General features: G+C 42.6%; 2 protein-coding genes across 3 annotated transcripts in view; one reads left to right on the forward strand and one right to left on the reverse strand.

Annotated features, from left to right (window-relative positions):
- Window positions 1-210: 210 nt before the first annotated feature.
- On the reverse strand, window positions 211-9,451 carry LOC125886424 (protein Wiz-like). Of its 2 annotated transcripts, none has more exons than XM_049572629.1 (9): window positions 9,373-9,451; window positions 8,671-8,743; window positions 6,690-7,193; window positions 5,320-6,081; window positions 4,771-5,139; window positions 2,718-2,932; window positions 2,439-2,550; window positions 2,175-2,334; window positions 211-1,162 (listed from the first exon to the last, which is right to left on the reverse strand). In XM_049572629.1, exons 2-9 carry the CDS (start codon window positions 8,681-8,683, stop codon window positions 1,006-1,008), a joined length of 2,292 nt encoding a protein of 763 aa, XP_049428586.1. In that variant the 5' UTR covers window positions 8,684-8,743; window positions 9,373-9,451; the 3' UTR covers window positions 211-1,005. The 2 variants fall into 2 exon arrangements, with proteins under 2 accessions (XP_049428586.1, XP_049428585.1); XM_049572628.1 differs by having other exon boundaries at window positions 2,439-2,613.
- Window positions 9,452-12,161: 2,710 nt separating this feature from the next.
- The window catches only part of prdx2 (peroxiredoxin 2), a 6,992-nt gene continuing 5,875 nt past the window's right edge, over window positions 12,162-13,278 (forward strand). Inside the window, exons 1-2 of the mRNA XM_049572637.1 lie at window positions 12,162-12,295; window positions 13,112-13,235. Of these exons, the coding sequence (XP_049428594.1) occupies window positions 13,133-13,235 (103 nt within the window). The 5' untranslated portion in view covers window positions 12,162-12,295; window positions 13,112-13,132. The remainder of the gene's footprint in view (window positions 12,296-13,111; window positions 13,236-13,278) is intronic.

Consider the following 13,278-nt stretch of genomic DNA (forward strand, 5'->3'; position numbering starts at 1 on the left):
GAGACAGTGGGGGGCCTACTAATCACACCTATGTTTCAATGTTTTTGTTTTTGTTATTTGTCCTCGTTTGTGCTCGTATTTTAACTTTGCTGTCCATCTTGACCAGGACTCCCTGGCAGAAAAGATATAAAGATAAAGATAAATAATTGTTGATTGATTTTCATTTGAATTTTGAAAAAACAAACAAACAAAAAAAAAGAAACACTGTGGTTCCACACAAGACACAGTTTAATAACGTAAGTGTTAAAAAAACAAATGTAAAAAGACCAGAAAAACAGTACATCACACCCTAAGTAAATGTCAAAAACAGAAACACAGTGTCTCTATAACCAAGATGGCTGATTTTCAGGATGTTGTATTCCTGACAACCTTTCTTTTAACAACCAAGTTGCCACCAGCTGGATACAAACTGTGTCTAACTTCTCCTGTACCAGTGTATAGTTACTCATAAACATTTCCACTTGAGAGAAAAATAAGCATTCTGAATTTATAGTAAAACACTTAAAAATCAAACATAAAACAAGACTCAAATCAAAAGCATATAAAAGAGACACAGCATATCACAGTGAAACTGCAACCACACTTACTCAGCAGGACTAAATGAAGAAATCATTGACCCGGATCGTTCTCTCAGTGTGGGACATAAAATGTGTTAATGACAAACACTGGATCACATTTAATATCTGTACAAATTGTAGGAATTATGAGCACCAGGAGGAAAGCACTGATCATCAAAGTATAGGATGAACCGTCTTTGGATGTTTTAAAAACATCCAGTGATCAGTATTGTGGTCTGTGGTATCTAGTGGATTTTACCTGAGTGGATTACTGCTTTCTTCATATGGCTCATGCCTGCCCTCTGCAGGACAATAAGGGAACATCTACTTTACACTTTTTACTTTCGATGTTACCTCAAAATAGACATAAAGACTTCTCCCTGACTCTGCTGTGACATTTGAAAATGACAACTTTGTTTGATGTGAATTACAGAAGAGATTTTGGGGACTAGACAGCTACTGGATGGACGAGCGCTGGAGCTGCCACTGGCGCAGCAGGTGGCGATTCTTTGCCTTTGTAGCCCAGTGACAGGATGTGTTTCTGCAGGTGTGTGATCCACCGCTCTTGAACAGACAGAGGTCCTTGGAACACTTCATCACAGAACCTGAACAGCAGCACAGAAAGGGGAGTGTGAGTGTAACTGCAGTAACCAAGGTGAAACAGTTTCTTTATGATGTTATTAGTCTCTATATACAGACTCTACATTCAGTGAATGTAGAGTCTGTAGGCAACCCCCGGAGATCATGCCTCCGGAAGAAGAGCGGAAGAGCCCTGGTTTCCAATTATACGCTGTTTGTAGTCCGCGTGACATTGACCATTCACGTTTGAGCTGGCTGCAGTTGTTGCAAACTCTGAATCCATCGCAATGGTTCAGCATATTTACTTATATATAAACGGAAGTCAGAAACGGAAATTCGCCTCCTCCGCCCAAATCAAACCGGAATGCCAAAAAATCGGGGGTCTGCCCCCAGAGGCTGTATCGCCACCTGCCGGAAGTCAGACGCCGAATACAGCCGATGGGTTCCGAGAATGCTTTTTAGCCACCTAAAAATGACCCATCTAAAACAAAAATTAGTATCAGTTCAAATGTACGTCACATTTAGAATATTTTCACTGCTTTACCTTGCTGTCAGAAAGCCTTTTTCAGTGGTGGAACTGAAGCTGTTATCTCAAAGCCAACAGACTCCACTGACAAAAGCAGAAATTTTACTTCACAGAACAAGGGGTGGTGGTCTACCGCTGCCTCTATCAGTTAGTGTGTGAGGTTGCAAGTATAGGATACATTTATACTGAAATTTTTAGGTGGGTCTTTTTAGATGGCTAAAACCCATTTTACTGCAGCCCCTAGCCATAGTACATAAAATAAGCACAGCAGAAACATCAGATATCCTATCTTTAAACATTACAGTTACGGCTTAAAGTGACAACACAAATTAACAAGTTTGCCGATTTTACATACGTCCACAATTGAAATCAATTGCTAGTTGTCTATTCAGAAGTGACTGTTGTTGTTAGGGCGATGTCACAGTGATTTGGTCTTTGGTGTATTACTCTAAACTCTATTATTCACTGAACACAATAGGAATTTGACTCTTGACGTGTTTTTATAGACTGACCTGCACTTGAGGGAGTAGATTTTGCCCACCAGTTTGACCAGTGGTGTTAGCGGAGGTTTTGGCAGCATAGCGGGGATGCTGCCTGACCGTGACGGCTGCTGGGAGTTGGTGTCCTGATTTGCTTCCCCTGAACGCACAACATGTTTTGGTGGATGGACACCTGAAACCACACGGAAAGGTGTTAAAGTAACACACAGGAAAAAAATCTAAATGTTATTTTCGTCAATTACAGAATAGCTGTATTCAGCTATTGTCATCTCTCACCCCTTGGGGAGCGCAGACCACTGTCGCTGTGGGCTGTGTTAGTCCGTGTGTGGCCATGTGATTGTCTGGATGAGCTGGCAGTCATTCCCCTGTGCTCTCTGCCCACTGAAGACTTAAAGTTGGGGACAAAGTCAGAGTCTGTGGACAGAGAGGGTGAAGAAGCGCCTCTCTGCGACTTAAAGAAAATATAAGGATAGTAAATTAGAATTAAAAACATTGTTTGTGTGTATCTGGTGCTGAATGGGAATCATTTCAAGCATATTTTAGAGCACAGCCTACCTTTTTGATGTAAAGGTCTCCCATGCGATAGCGCCGGGTTATTGCTGCTACTTTAGCTGGGTCCCTCCGGATCAACTCACTGAGGAGTTCAATTGGTGAACTCGCTCCATCTGCCTTCCACTCAATGATTCCCAACTGGCGGAGGTGGGCTCGAGCATGACTGGCCAGGGCCTTGCGGTTCTCAAAGTCAAACCCACAAAGCTCACAGGATGCATCTGACACAAAGAAGATGAAAGATTTTGAGACGAGAACAAATACCTACATTACCAGTGACAGATCATACATGTATCAACTGCTCAGTGAGTTAAAGGGATAGTGCACCCAAAAATGAAAATTCAGTCATTATCTACTCACCCATATGCCGATGGAGGCCCTGGTGAAGTTTTAGAGTGCTCACATCCCCTATGGAGATCGGCAGGTGGAGCAGCTAGCACACCTAATGGTAGACGGCGCCCCAGACTAACGACCAAGAACACAAAATTGAATCCACAAAATATCTCCATACTGCTCGTCCATAGTGATCCAAGTGTGCTGCAGCCCCGACATAAAAAGTTGTTTGGAAAAACGTCATATGAACTCTGTTTTTAGCCTCACTGTAGCCTGTAGCTCTGACTGCTTCTCTGTGCTCCGCACTCAAGTGTGCGCGCCTGCACGAGACCAGCGAAAGCATGAGCTTTGCTCACCTGTGTTTACATCACGTGACACATGCACCGCAGGGGCAGACAACGTAACCACAGAGCTAAAAGATAATTTGCACTACGGTCTTTTAGCAAAGGACAGCCCAACATGTCTGAAGACTTTGAAACTGAGGAGGAACAGCATTTCTTTGTTGAGCCGTATTTGTTTGAGCCCGAGTATACGGACGGAACTCAGGCTACTGGACAAAGCAGCTGCCGCAGCTTATGAGCCTCAGCCAGCCGCAGAATACCGGAGTCGAGCACTGGAAACCTGGTGGTGTGGTTGTTTCAAATCCAAAGCAATGCCAACGGGTGAGGAAAGTCTTTGCTGCTCAGACTGGGAATTGGCGATGCCTGCACTTGAGAATCTGGACATCAGTACTGATGAGACTGCTGCTCTTCAGAGACCGTGCATCACCGATCACCCTGAGCGTGCACACGTGAGCGCGCAGCACAGAGAAGCAGTCAGAGCTACAGGCTACAGTGAGGCTAAAAACAGAGTTCAAATGACGTTTTTCCAAACAACTTTTTATGTCGGGGCTGCAGCACACTTGGATCACTACGGATGAGCAGTATGGAGATACTTTGTGGATTCAATTTTGTGTTCTTGGACATTAGTCTGGGGCGCCGTATGCCATTAGGTGTGCTGGCCACTCCCCCCTTGGATCTCTGCAAGGGATGTGAGGACTCCAAAACTTCACCAGGGCCTCCGTCGGCATATGGGTGAGTAGATAATGGCTGAATTTTCATTTTTGGTGCACTATCCCTCTAAGGTAATATTTTTGTGGTGTAAAAGTTTAGATTTGTGGTACTGTATATTACCATGTGTTGAGCCTGCTTAATCTACAGTGATTTCATCTCATCTAACAGAATGTTTTGGGGAATACTGAGCATACAACTGGCTAAATGAAACTTTGATTATATTGCACGAGTTGTATAAGAGTTTGTAAACAGATGTTTTGATGTAGTGTTGCTGTTATTTAATGCGGACCCCTTACTTTATTTATTCAAGAATTGTCTAAGTATTTGAAATCTTCTTAGCCGAGGCATGCAAGAAAATGAAAGGTAAATCCTAAACAGGACGCACATATCACAAATATATAGTGTACTCTTTTTTAAAAGGCTCATTAGTTTCCTTTAACAGCTGGCCACTGGAACAAGCAGAGCATTTGTTGAGGACTATTTCCAGCTGCTGACTAACACACACTTGGTTCTCCAGTGAGTATTTATGGCACCAGGTATGTGGGATTGACTCAGTCATGTTCATCAAACATGTCGCAGAGTACAACAGTGTGAATCACCAGCTTATAACAACATGGTTGTTAAACTGACATGATTAGGCCAACTTCAAATTCATAGTGGTGTTGCTGTCTTACCGGGGTGTGGGGCCCCACTCTTGCTGGACACAGACTTCTCTTTCATAGAATAATCAAGAGGAGAGCTGGACAGGTTGGTGGCCTGTTCCCTTGACTGAAGGCTGTCAAGGGATCTTCTGGAGCTTTGAGGGGTCCACATGGCTTTGCCTGATGACCCAGTGGGCACCAACGATTTCTTCTTGTCTTCACCGCGCATCATGACCTCTTTGAGGAGGTCAATCGGCGATGTTTTGATCGACCAGGCGAGGCCCAACGCACGCAGATGGGCACGGGCGTGACATGACAGGGCTTTGCGGGTGTCAAACAGCTGGCCGCAGTAGTCGCAAAGGACTGTTGGTGGGGATTGTCCATCTGTGGCATCTGAGGACACTGGGAAATGGTGGAGGTGAAATTAAGAGGGTGAAGCCAAACTTTGGTGTACATACACACAAATTAATAAATGCTAAAAAAATAAGGGTTATATCACAGCTGCTGAGAGTATGAATCAAAAATTCAAATTGGAGCATAATAATATGATATGGTATCACAACTAGCATTTTCCTGCTTTACCTGCAATAAGAGGCTCAGAAGCTGCAGGTGACGCCTGCGTGGGAGAGCTGCTGTTAGTGCTGGGTGCCTTCAGCTGATCAGACACCTCAAACTCCACAGGCTCCGGCTTGGGCTTCCTATGAAGGGGGTCCACTGCTAGCCGAAAGCCTTTCTTAGCTTTTGGGGCCTTGTTAATGGGAGACCCAGTGAACTTTGCAGGGCTTGGGGAAGGGGATGTGGGAGTAAATGGGGCTGGAGATGGTGCTGCAGATGAGCTGGTTGTGGTGTTTGTTTTGGGAGTTTTGGGCGGGTGCATGGCTTCAAGCATGCCACTGCTGACCAGTTCTTGGAGGGTTTCAATTGAAGAGCTTTTCCCTGTCGGGTCCACTACTCCGATCTGACGCAGATGAGCGCGTGCATGGATGGCCAGGGCTTTATGACTCTCAAACCTCTCCCCGCAGAAAATACAACTAAAGTCCTCTGAAGTTTTAGGCCGTTTGCTGGGTGAAGATGCAGTTGAAGAGGGCAGATGTGAGGCACGTTTGAGGGAGGACCCAGAGGGAGTGTTTGAGGGGACCTCCTTCCGTTGCTCGCTGCTGATGGGTTTCAGGTCCTCCTCCTCCATTATCTGGTAAAGCATGTCAATAGGGCTGCCCTTGATGTCACTGTCAGGGACTCCAATCTGGCGCAGGTGGGCCCGGGCATGAGTGGACAGGCCTTTGCGTGTCCCATACCAGCAGCCACATAGTTGGCACACATGGACCTCATTGCTGGTGTCTGAAGCTGCAAGAATGTAGAAACAAAGAGTGAAAGATAAAAGATATAATCTTGTACGGTGCCTGTGTGGTAAAGGGATAGTTCTGATTTTATGAGGTGAGGCTCTATGTGGTACTTATCCATAGTCAGTTTATCACATAGAGTAGATGTCAGTCCAGTCTGGCTTTGAAGAGACTGAGGTGGGATGTTTTTGGGGTGGCTAAAATTAGTTTTCTGATTGACCAGTCTAACAGCAGTACATTGCTTATCTTCTATGTTGGACTCCAGCCTGCTTCTCCAAACTGGGAGCCTGTCAACTGACACTTACTCTATGTAACTAGTTCCTAACTGGGGATCCCGCCCCCACCAGGGATTGCTAAAGCTTCACTGGGGGTGAATATAATATGAAATGTCCGTAAATATGACACTTAGTCAGGGGCCATAAGTTTAGGGGGTCTTTTAAGGAGAAAGGTTGGGACCACTGCTAGATGTAATACACTGACTATGGATAAGTACCACATACAACTTCACCTCAGAAGACCTAAACTGTCCCTTTAAAGCTTTGTCTTGAACGTACAGCTCACTGCAACACTTTCAACATTTCTTTCAAACATCTTTTAAGATTTCAGCCATACCTAAGGTGATAGGGGCGTCCGTTTCCAGCGGTGCCCACAGTGGCTTGGTTATGGTTTGGCGCTCTACGGAGGATGACCTGCTTCCTTCACTTGTTCTAGACTCGACCTGCTTAAGACCAGTAGGGGACGAGGGGAGGAAGGAGATGGGTGACTCTTTGGGTCTGGATGGAGATCCCTGATGATCCATCTTTTCAGGAGTTGTCACGACTCTACTCTTTGCTTTAAAGGAGTCAACCCTGTCCTCTGACGCTGAAGGTGTCCTGGACTCCTGCTGGGATGTTTTTTTGAGAGGGCTTGGCCCAGGAACAGGCGAGTCTGCTTTGAGGTCAGGAAGGGTTTCACCTCTCTCCTCGATGAGCTGGTAGAGGAGTTCAATGGGAGCTCCGCTGCTTTCTGACAACGTCACACCGAGCTGTCGTAGGTGGAGGCGGGCGTGGCTGGAGAGCCCTCGTCGTGTCTCAAAGTACGTTCCACAGACCTCGCATATGACGGGCTGTGTGGCGGCTGTGGGGAAGTTCAGAGAGGACTTTGTCATTACAAATTAAACAGGAGAACTTCAGTTAGTGCTGCTAGTCAAGAAAGGAACATGCTTCAGTTGTAAAGAGCTGAATTAGATCTTGCCACTTGACAACAGACTTGACAACCTTTACTAATGTCAAGATTTGATAACCATAAGACATGAACACAAATACAGGAATGCACCAATATGACTTTTTTTCTCTTTAACTCAGGTTATCTGCTGATACAGGTTCCTACTTTCCCCCAGATATAAAATCTGCAGCACATTACATATATCATTGTGAGATTTCACTGGAATCAACTTTTTACAAGGCTACATGGGACCAGAGATTTAAAAGTAAGGAGTTGGCCCCCGATGACTGTACCTGATAGTAGCAACACTACATTTTATAATAAAATTATAAAAGAAACAGTGTTTTACGTGTTTCTGACTGAGAATGATCTGATTAATAAGGTAAATAGCGCCCCAAATACTGATCCAATGTATTTCTATGAATTAAAGGTCCAGTATAATTGATTTAGGGGCATCGGTTGGCAGAAATGAAATATGTTTTCATTAATGAATAACACCTGAAACTAAGAATCATTGTGGGTTTTTTTGACCTGACTGGGCCCCTTTATCTACATATGGAGCGGGTCCTCTTCCACATGGCCTACCATGTTGTTCTACAGTAGCCCAGAACAGACAAATCGAACACTGGCTCTAGATAGGGCTGTTCGCTTTTTCCTGTCGGCCACTGCAGTTCTCCTACATCATTGCCACATGGTAGATGTTTCAGTTGGTTGTGATTGGTAACCTTACCGCTAGATGCCATTAAATCCTACACACTAGACCTTTAAGCCTTGAAAAGAGATTTTCACTATTAAGTGCATATGGTAAAATGGACTAAGTGTGAATGTACTTTCTAAAATTTTACATGTATCAGAAATAAGCACAGTCCTGGGTTCTGTTTTATTAAAAGTACTCATGAGAAACTGCTCAAGAATCAAATCAAAATGATATTGTGATCAAGGTCTAATCATGAAGATGACCAATTTAACATAATGAACAAAGTTCTTCCGGCTCATGTAGCACTATAATATTAGGGATGAATGATATTGCCGTTTTTGGCGATATCCAATAGGTCGAACTGATTTGCCCGATAACCAGTATCGATGTATCCACTTTTGTCCCCACCTAATTTTAGTGATCATCAAGTCTCTTCTGTAGTGGAATCAACACCATATTATGCATGCTCTTATCGTGAGGGCCCACCAGTAGATGAATACATGAAATACAATACCTTTCATAATATGTAACATTCTGTCATTGTGCAAAATAAGAAAAAGCATGTTGGCTGATTATAATAGTTAATTTTAAAGCCAATATCGGCCAATACCAATGATGTGCTAATATCATCGTGCATTCCTAGTATGTCTAAAATGTAATTATTGGTTACTCATTCATAACAGTGTCCCCTACCTGGTGTATCCATGGCTGCTGATAATTGTGTGTGTTTCTTTTGTGGGATGAGAAAGTTGACAATCTGTGAAACCTGTGTACAGGAATGGAAGAGGATTGGGTTGTTATATGTCAAATATATTAATTCAGTAACGTTAAAGAAATTTAAAAATATTATTTATAATATATTATTGGTCATGACAAATATATACAAATGGGTTTTTAGCTGTCATAGCTTTCAAAATGCAAAATAAGTGTGTAACTTCCCTAAAATATCCAGGCTCAGGTTGTAATAAGAAAATCTAACCTGTTGCTCTGGCAGACAGCTAACCTTAAAATAACGTGACACGACCGTAACATCGCGAAAACTTTTTGATGCCCGTTGAGAAACATCACAACATGTAACGTTAGTCATTATCAGAGAAACGTCTCCTCTCAATTAGTGCTTCACTAACAACTTAAACTGACTGTATTGTTCGCATTAAACATGTCCTAGACTAAATTTAAAACTGTAACTAGCTGAATCATCTCAGTTGAATCTCTCAAAGCTAACTTAAGACACCTCTGTTGCGCCCTTTGTTTTGCTCTGGAAGCATGCTAACGTTAGCTGCATGCTAGCTCATGTTAAATATAATTTAAGCAAAACGGCGACAAGCTACACATCCTATACTCAGTACTGGAAACCAAACAACAATTATCAATCACAGATCAAAGTTAACTCACCTAAAGATTTGAATAGAGTGCCTCTGGACAGCAGTTTGGGACACTGACAAGCTCAGCGGAAGTGGTGCTCACATTCCCGGTGACGAGTTTTTCAAAATAAAAGCCCGAATGTTGTATTAACAGAGCTTCGGGTGAGCAAAGCTGCCCCCTAGTGACAGAGAAAGGCAAGTGGTTTAATAATGTCACTGAGGTAGTGCTTCCCAACCTTTTTCATTTAATAACCCCGTTTCTATCTTTGAGTAAACGGACTAGGTGACATATTTTATAGATATTATATATTATGTTTAATGAATAACAATAGCATTGCAGAACAACTAATAAACTGCACAATTAACCAATAACAGCTTGTTAGAAAGTTTATAGTTAAGTGTTTTTTTCTCCCTGATGCTTGGCCATTGTTGTATTAGCACTTTGGTTGATTTAACTGTCCTTTCTAACGCAGTACAAGTAGCAACCAGTAGCACCAAGAAAAAACAGTGGGTTCCACCAGTCAAGGTCACACACTGGGCAAAATATACAACATAGAAAGTGTTTGAGGAGCAAAAAGCAGAAAACAGTGTCTAATAAAATAATGATAGAAGTAAAATTAGTAGAGTTACTAAAAATGAACTAAAATGGTGGGAAAATGCAGATTGCCAAAGTAATATTGCACATGATGTTGAGAAAATAAATCACCAATCACAGAAGACAAGATTGTGAGAAGCAGACAAATAGTCAGCAAGACAAGCATATAGCACTTAAACATATCAGCTCACTGTCTGTCTGTGGTTTAAAACTTGTCAGTCACTTTGCTGAGTTAAGGATACTGGTGGCACTTGGGATGAAATGCTTCTTAATTGCATTTTTAGTTGTCAGAGGGACAATGTAGCATCTCCCGGAGCTCAAGAGCTCAAACTAGCTGAAGAGAGGATGGGAGCTATCTGCCAAGATACTCCTTGCTTTCTTCCTCTTCCTTTCTGTAAAGAGCTGGGTGGAGGGCTTTTGTGACTTGCCAACCATTGTCACAATCCTTAAAAGTTTATTTTTGGATGTCCCGTTAAGATAACCGTATCAGACAGGAAGGTGAAACTTAAGTCACTCTCATAGCTTGGTGCACTAAGTCTAAAATCTGATGACACCGAGGCCACTGAGCTTCCTAAGAAGATAAAGCTGCTGTGAGCGTCTCTTGAAAATACACTCACTATATTCAGAGAGGCTCACATGGGAGTCCAGAACTGTACCAAGGTGTTTAAAAGTTTCCACAGTTTGAGCCCAAGACAGATTTCTCACCTTGTGGGAAAATAAAATTAATCTTGATCTTGATTTGAAATACACGGAATTTACTGACAATAATTACATAAACTTTATTAAACTGAATTAGGTAAAGTCTATGAGCTAGTTACATGAATTTTTATTACATGAAGTTTAATTTGATTCAATTGCAAAAATGCTGTTTTTTTTTGTTTTTTTTTGTTTATTGTAAAACTTCAATTAAGAGCCAATTAAACGCCAAGTCCCTTCAACTGGCCCGATGTGGCTACACATTTAGACAAATAGATGCTCGTCTCAATTAGTTGGGGTCTCATTTATAAAACAGTGCGTAGGATCCATACCAAAAATGCACATAGCCTACGAACAAAAGCCAAAAATTGTGTGCGGCAAAAAATATTCAATAATTTGAACAATCAGGCTTCCACCTTATCATCTGCATCACCAATTTCCTGTTTCCCAAATGTTTTTTAGCATGGGTCAAAGTTTCTCCCATCAAATCTGTCTTTATAGATCACAACTTTTGCGTGGGAAGTGGCATTCGCCTCTCTCAGGCCTCTTTTTGTGTGTATGCAATGTTTATAAATGAGACCCCAGGTCTGGTTGCCAAAAAAGTTCCTCACATGTATTAAACTGGGTTGTTGGCTACCTCAAATTACATGTCCAATCCCCAATTACCCTCAAAGTTATTCATATTCCTTTAGTCCGTAAGGGTCCCTTAGATCAAAAGAATCAAAAGGGTTTTTCCTAAAAATACATCCAAGTTGTGAGTATTGTTTTAAGAGGGTAAAGTTGTGTCGTGTCAGCATGTTGTAATCCTCGAATGCCATAACTCTCTCTCATAACTCTCTCTTTCTCTGATGTGCTGTCTGTCGGACCTAAATCAAATAAACTATTCATAATCTTTATGTTATCTGAAGCCTGATTTTAAAGCATATTCATACTGGTTTGAATAAACAATTCATTCATTCATTTTCTGTAACTGTCTATCCAGTTGGGGGTTGCAGGGGGACTGGAGCCTGACCATGCTGACCCTGGACAGGTTGCCAGACTATCACAGGGATGACACATAGAGACAGACAACCATTTACGCTTACCTTCACACCTCCAGACAATTTAGATAACCAATTTACCTGCATGTCTTTGAACTGTGGGAGGAAGCTGGAGTACCCGCAGAAAATCTATCCCTTCACCCCGGGTTTAAACCAGGGTCGACAATGCTAACCACTGCCACTCTTTTAACAGCAATTTGATTGTATTCTCCATCTTTGCAGAGCAACAGTTTTGTGTGAAAGGAATTAAAGGCCTGTCCCATATAGAGGCCCATTGATTTCAGTGATTTAAGCAAATAATAGCCCGGGCTATTAATTGAGGTTTAACAGTATGTTAGAATTACTTGACTTAATCAGACGGAAATTGTATATGTTGTTGAAATAAGTGGCAATAGACCAATTCAATTTCCTTAAGTGAGCCCACAGGCACATTTACACTTTCTAATCTCGTTCTTTACTTTGAAAGAAGTTATTTTCACTTCCGGAGGCCACCGCTGGCCCCGCCCACTCCTTGCACTTAGCCGTCCCTCCCACAGACTGCAGGTCCCTCCTTTGAGTCCTCTCCTCCTGCCAGCAGCAGACCTCCGCTCTGCAAACTTCTCCTCGTCTCTACGTTCAGTCAGGTGAGTGTGAAGTTTTTCGTTTGACAGACTCTTCACTGACAGACTTTGCCGTTTTGTCTGCGCAGCTCGGACAGAGTAGAAACTGTTTGGTGTGGAGCAGAGAGACGACAAAGAAACCGGCTTACTGCATTAAGCTAACGTTAAGCTAGCCCGGCAGTGCGGGTCAGTTGCTCCCCTCCTTCTTAAGTGTTTGGGCCTGTTTCTGGCTCTTTCTTTGTCCCTGTGCTGCAGGCTGGCACAAAAGACTGGCCAATGCCCACCACGCTTTGTTCAACACTGCTACCACCTCATTTGACGAATTATAAGGCTTTGACCTTACAGCGCTGAACTTTGACCGAGCATTGACTGCAAATGGCGCATTTACATCAACAAAGACGACAAAGGATTGATAGCTTTTTGTCTGTTTTTTAAGTATGACAAGTGCACTGAAATAGGTATGTGCACACCATATTTATTTTACCACCAAAATGTTGCTAGAATAGAAAGAAAGAGCTAGAATAATCACCTCATGGCTGCTGTGAAGGTCTGGTTGCAATGATTGTATGTTTAGTTTGTTACTTAACTGTCCTGCATTTTTATATAACTGCAAAAGTCAACACTTGATTAACAAAAATACATGTGTGCCCCTCCTATAAAACATGCACATGTGTTTATATCCAGTAAGAGCCCTCATTCGTTTGTGATAGTCATGGTTATGTAAGCCATCTAATGTGCTATTGTTCTGTGCAGGCTGCTGAACGTGACTTTCATGTGACTTTATATCAGGGTCAGGAAGCATCAGGAATTTTCTGTTAACTGTTTTCATTCTCTCCTCAGTCATTTGCCACCACCACCACCATGTCTGCTGGAAATGCTAAGATTGGCATGCCTGCCCCAGCCTTTAAAGCCACAGCTGTAGTGGATGGGCAGTTCAAGGAAATCCAGCTGTCAGACTACAAAGGTAACTTTCACATTGACAGTGTTCACCACCAGTAGCAGAAGTA

This window comes from Epinephelus fuscoguttatus, linkage group LG3 (assembly GCF_011397635.1).
Source record: "Epinephelus fuscoguttatus linkage group LG3, E.fuscoguttatus.final_Chr_v1".
Taxonomy (NCBI): Eukaryota; Metazoa; Chordata; class Actinopteri; order Perciformes; family Serranidae; genus Epinephelus; species Epinephelus fuscoguttatus.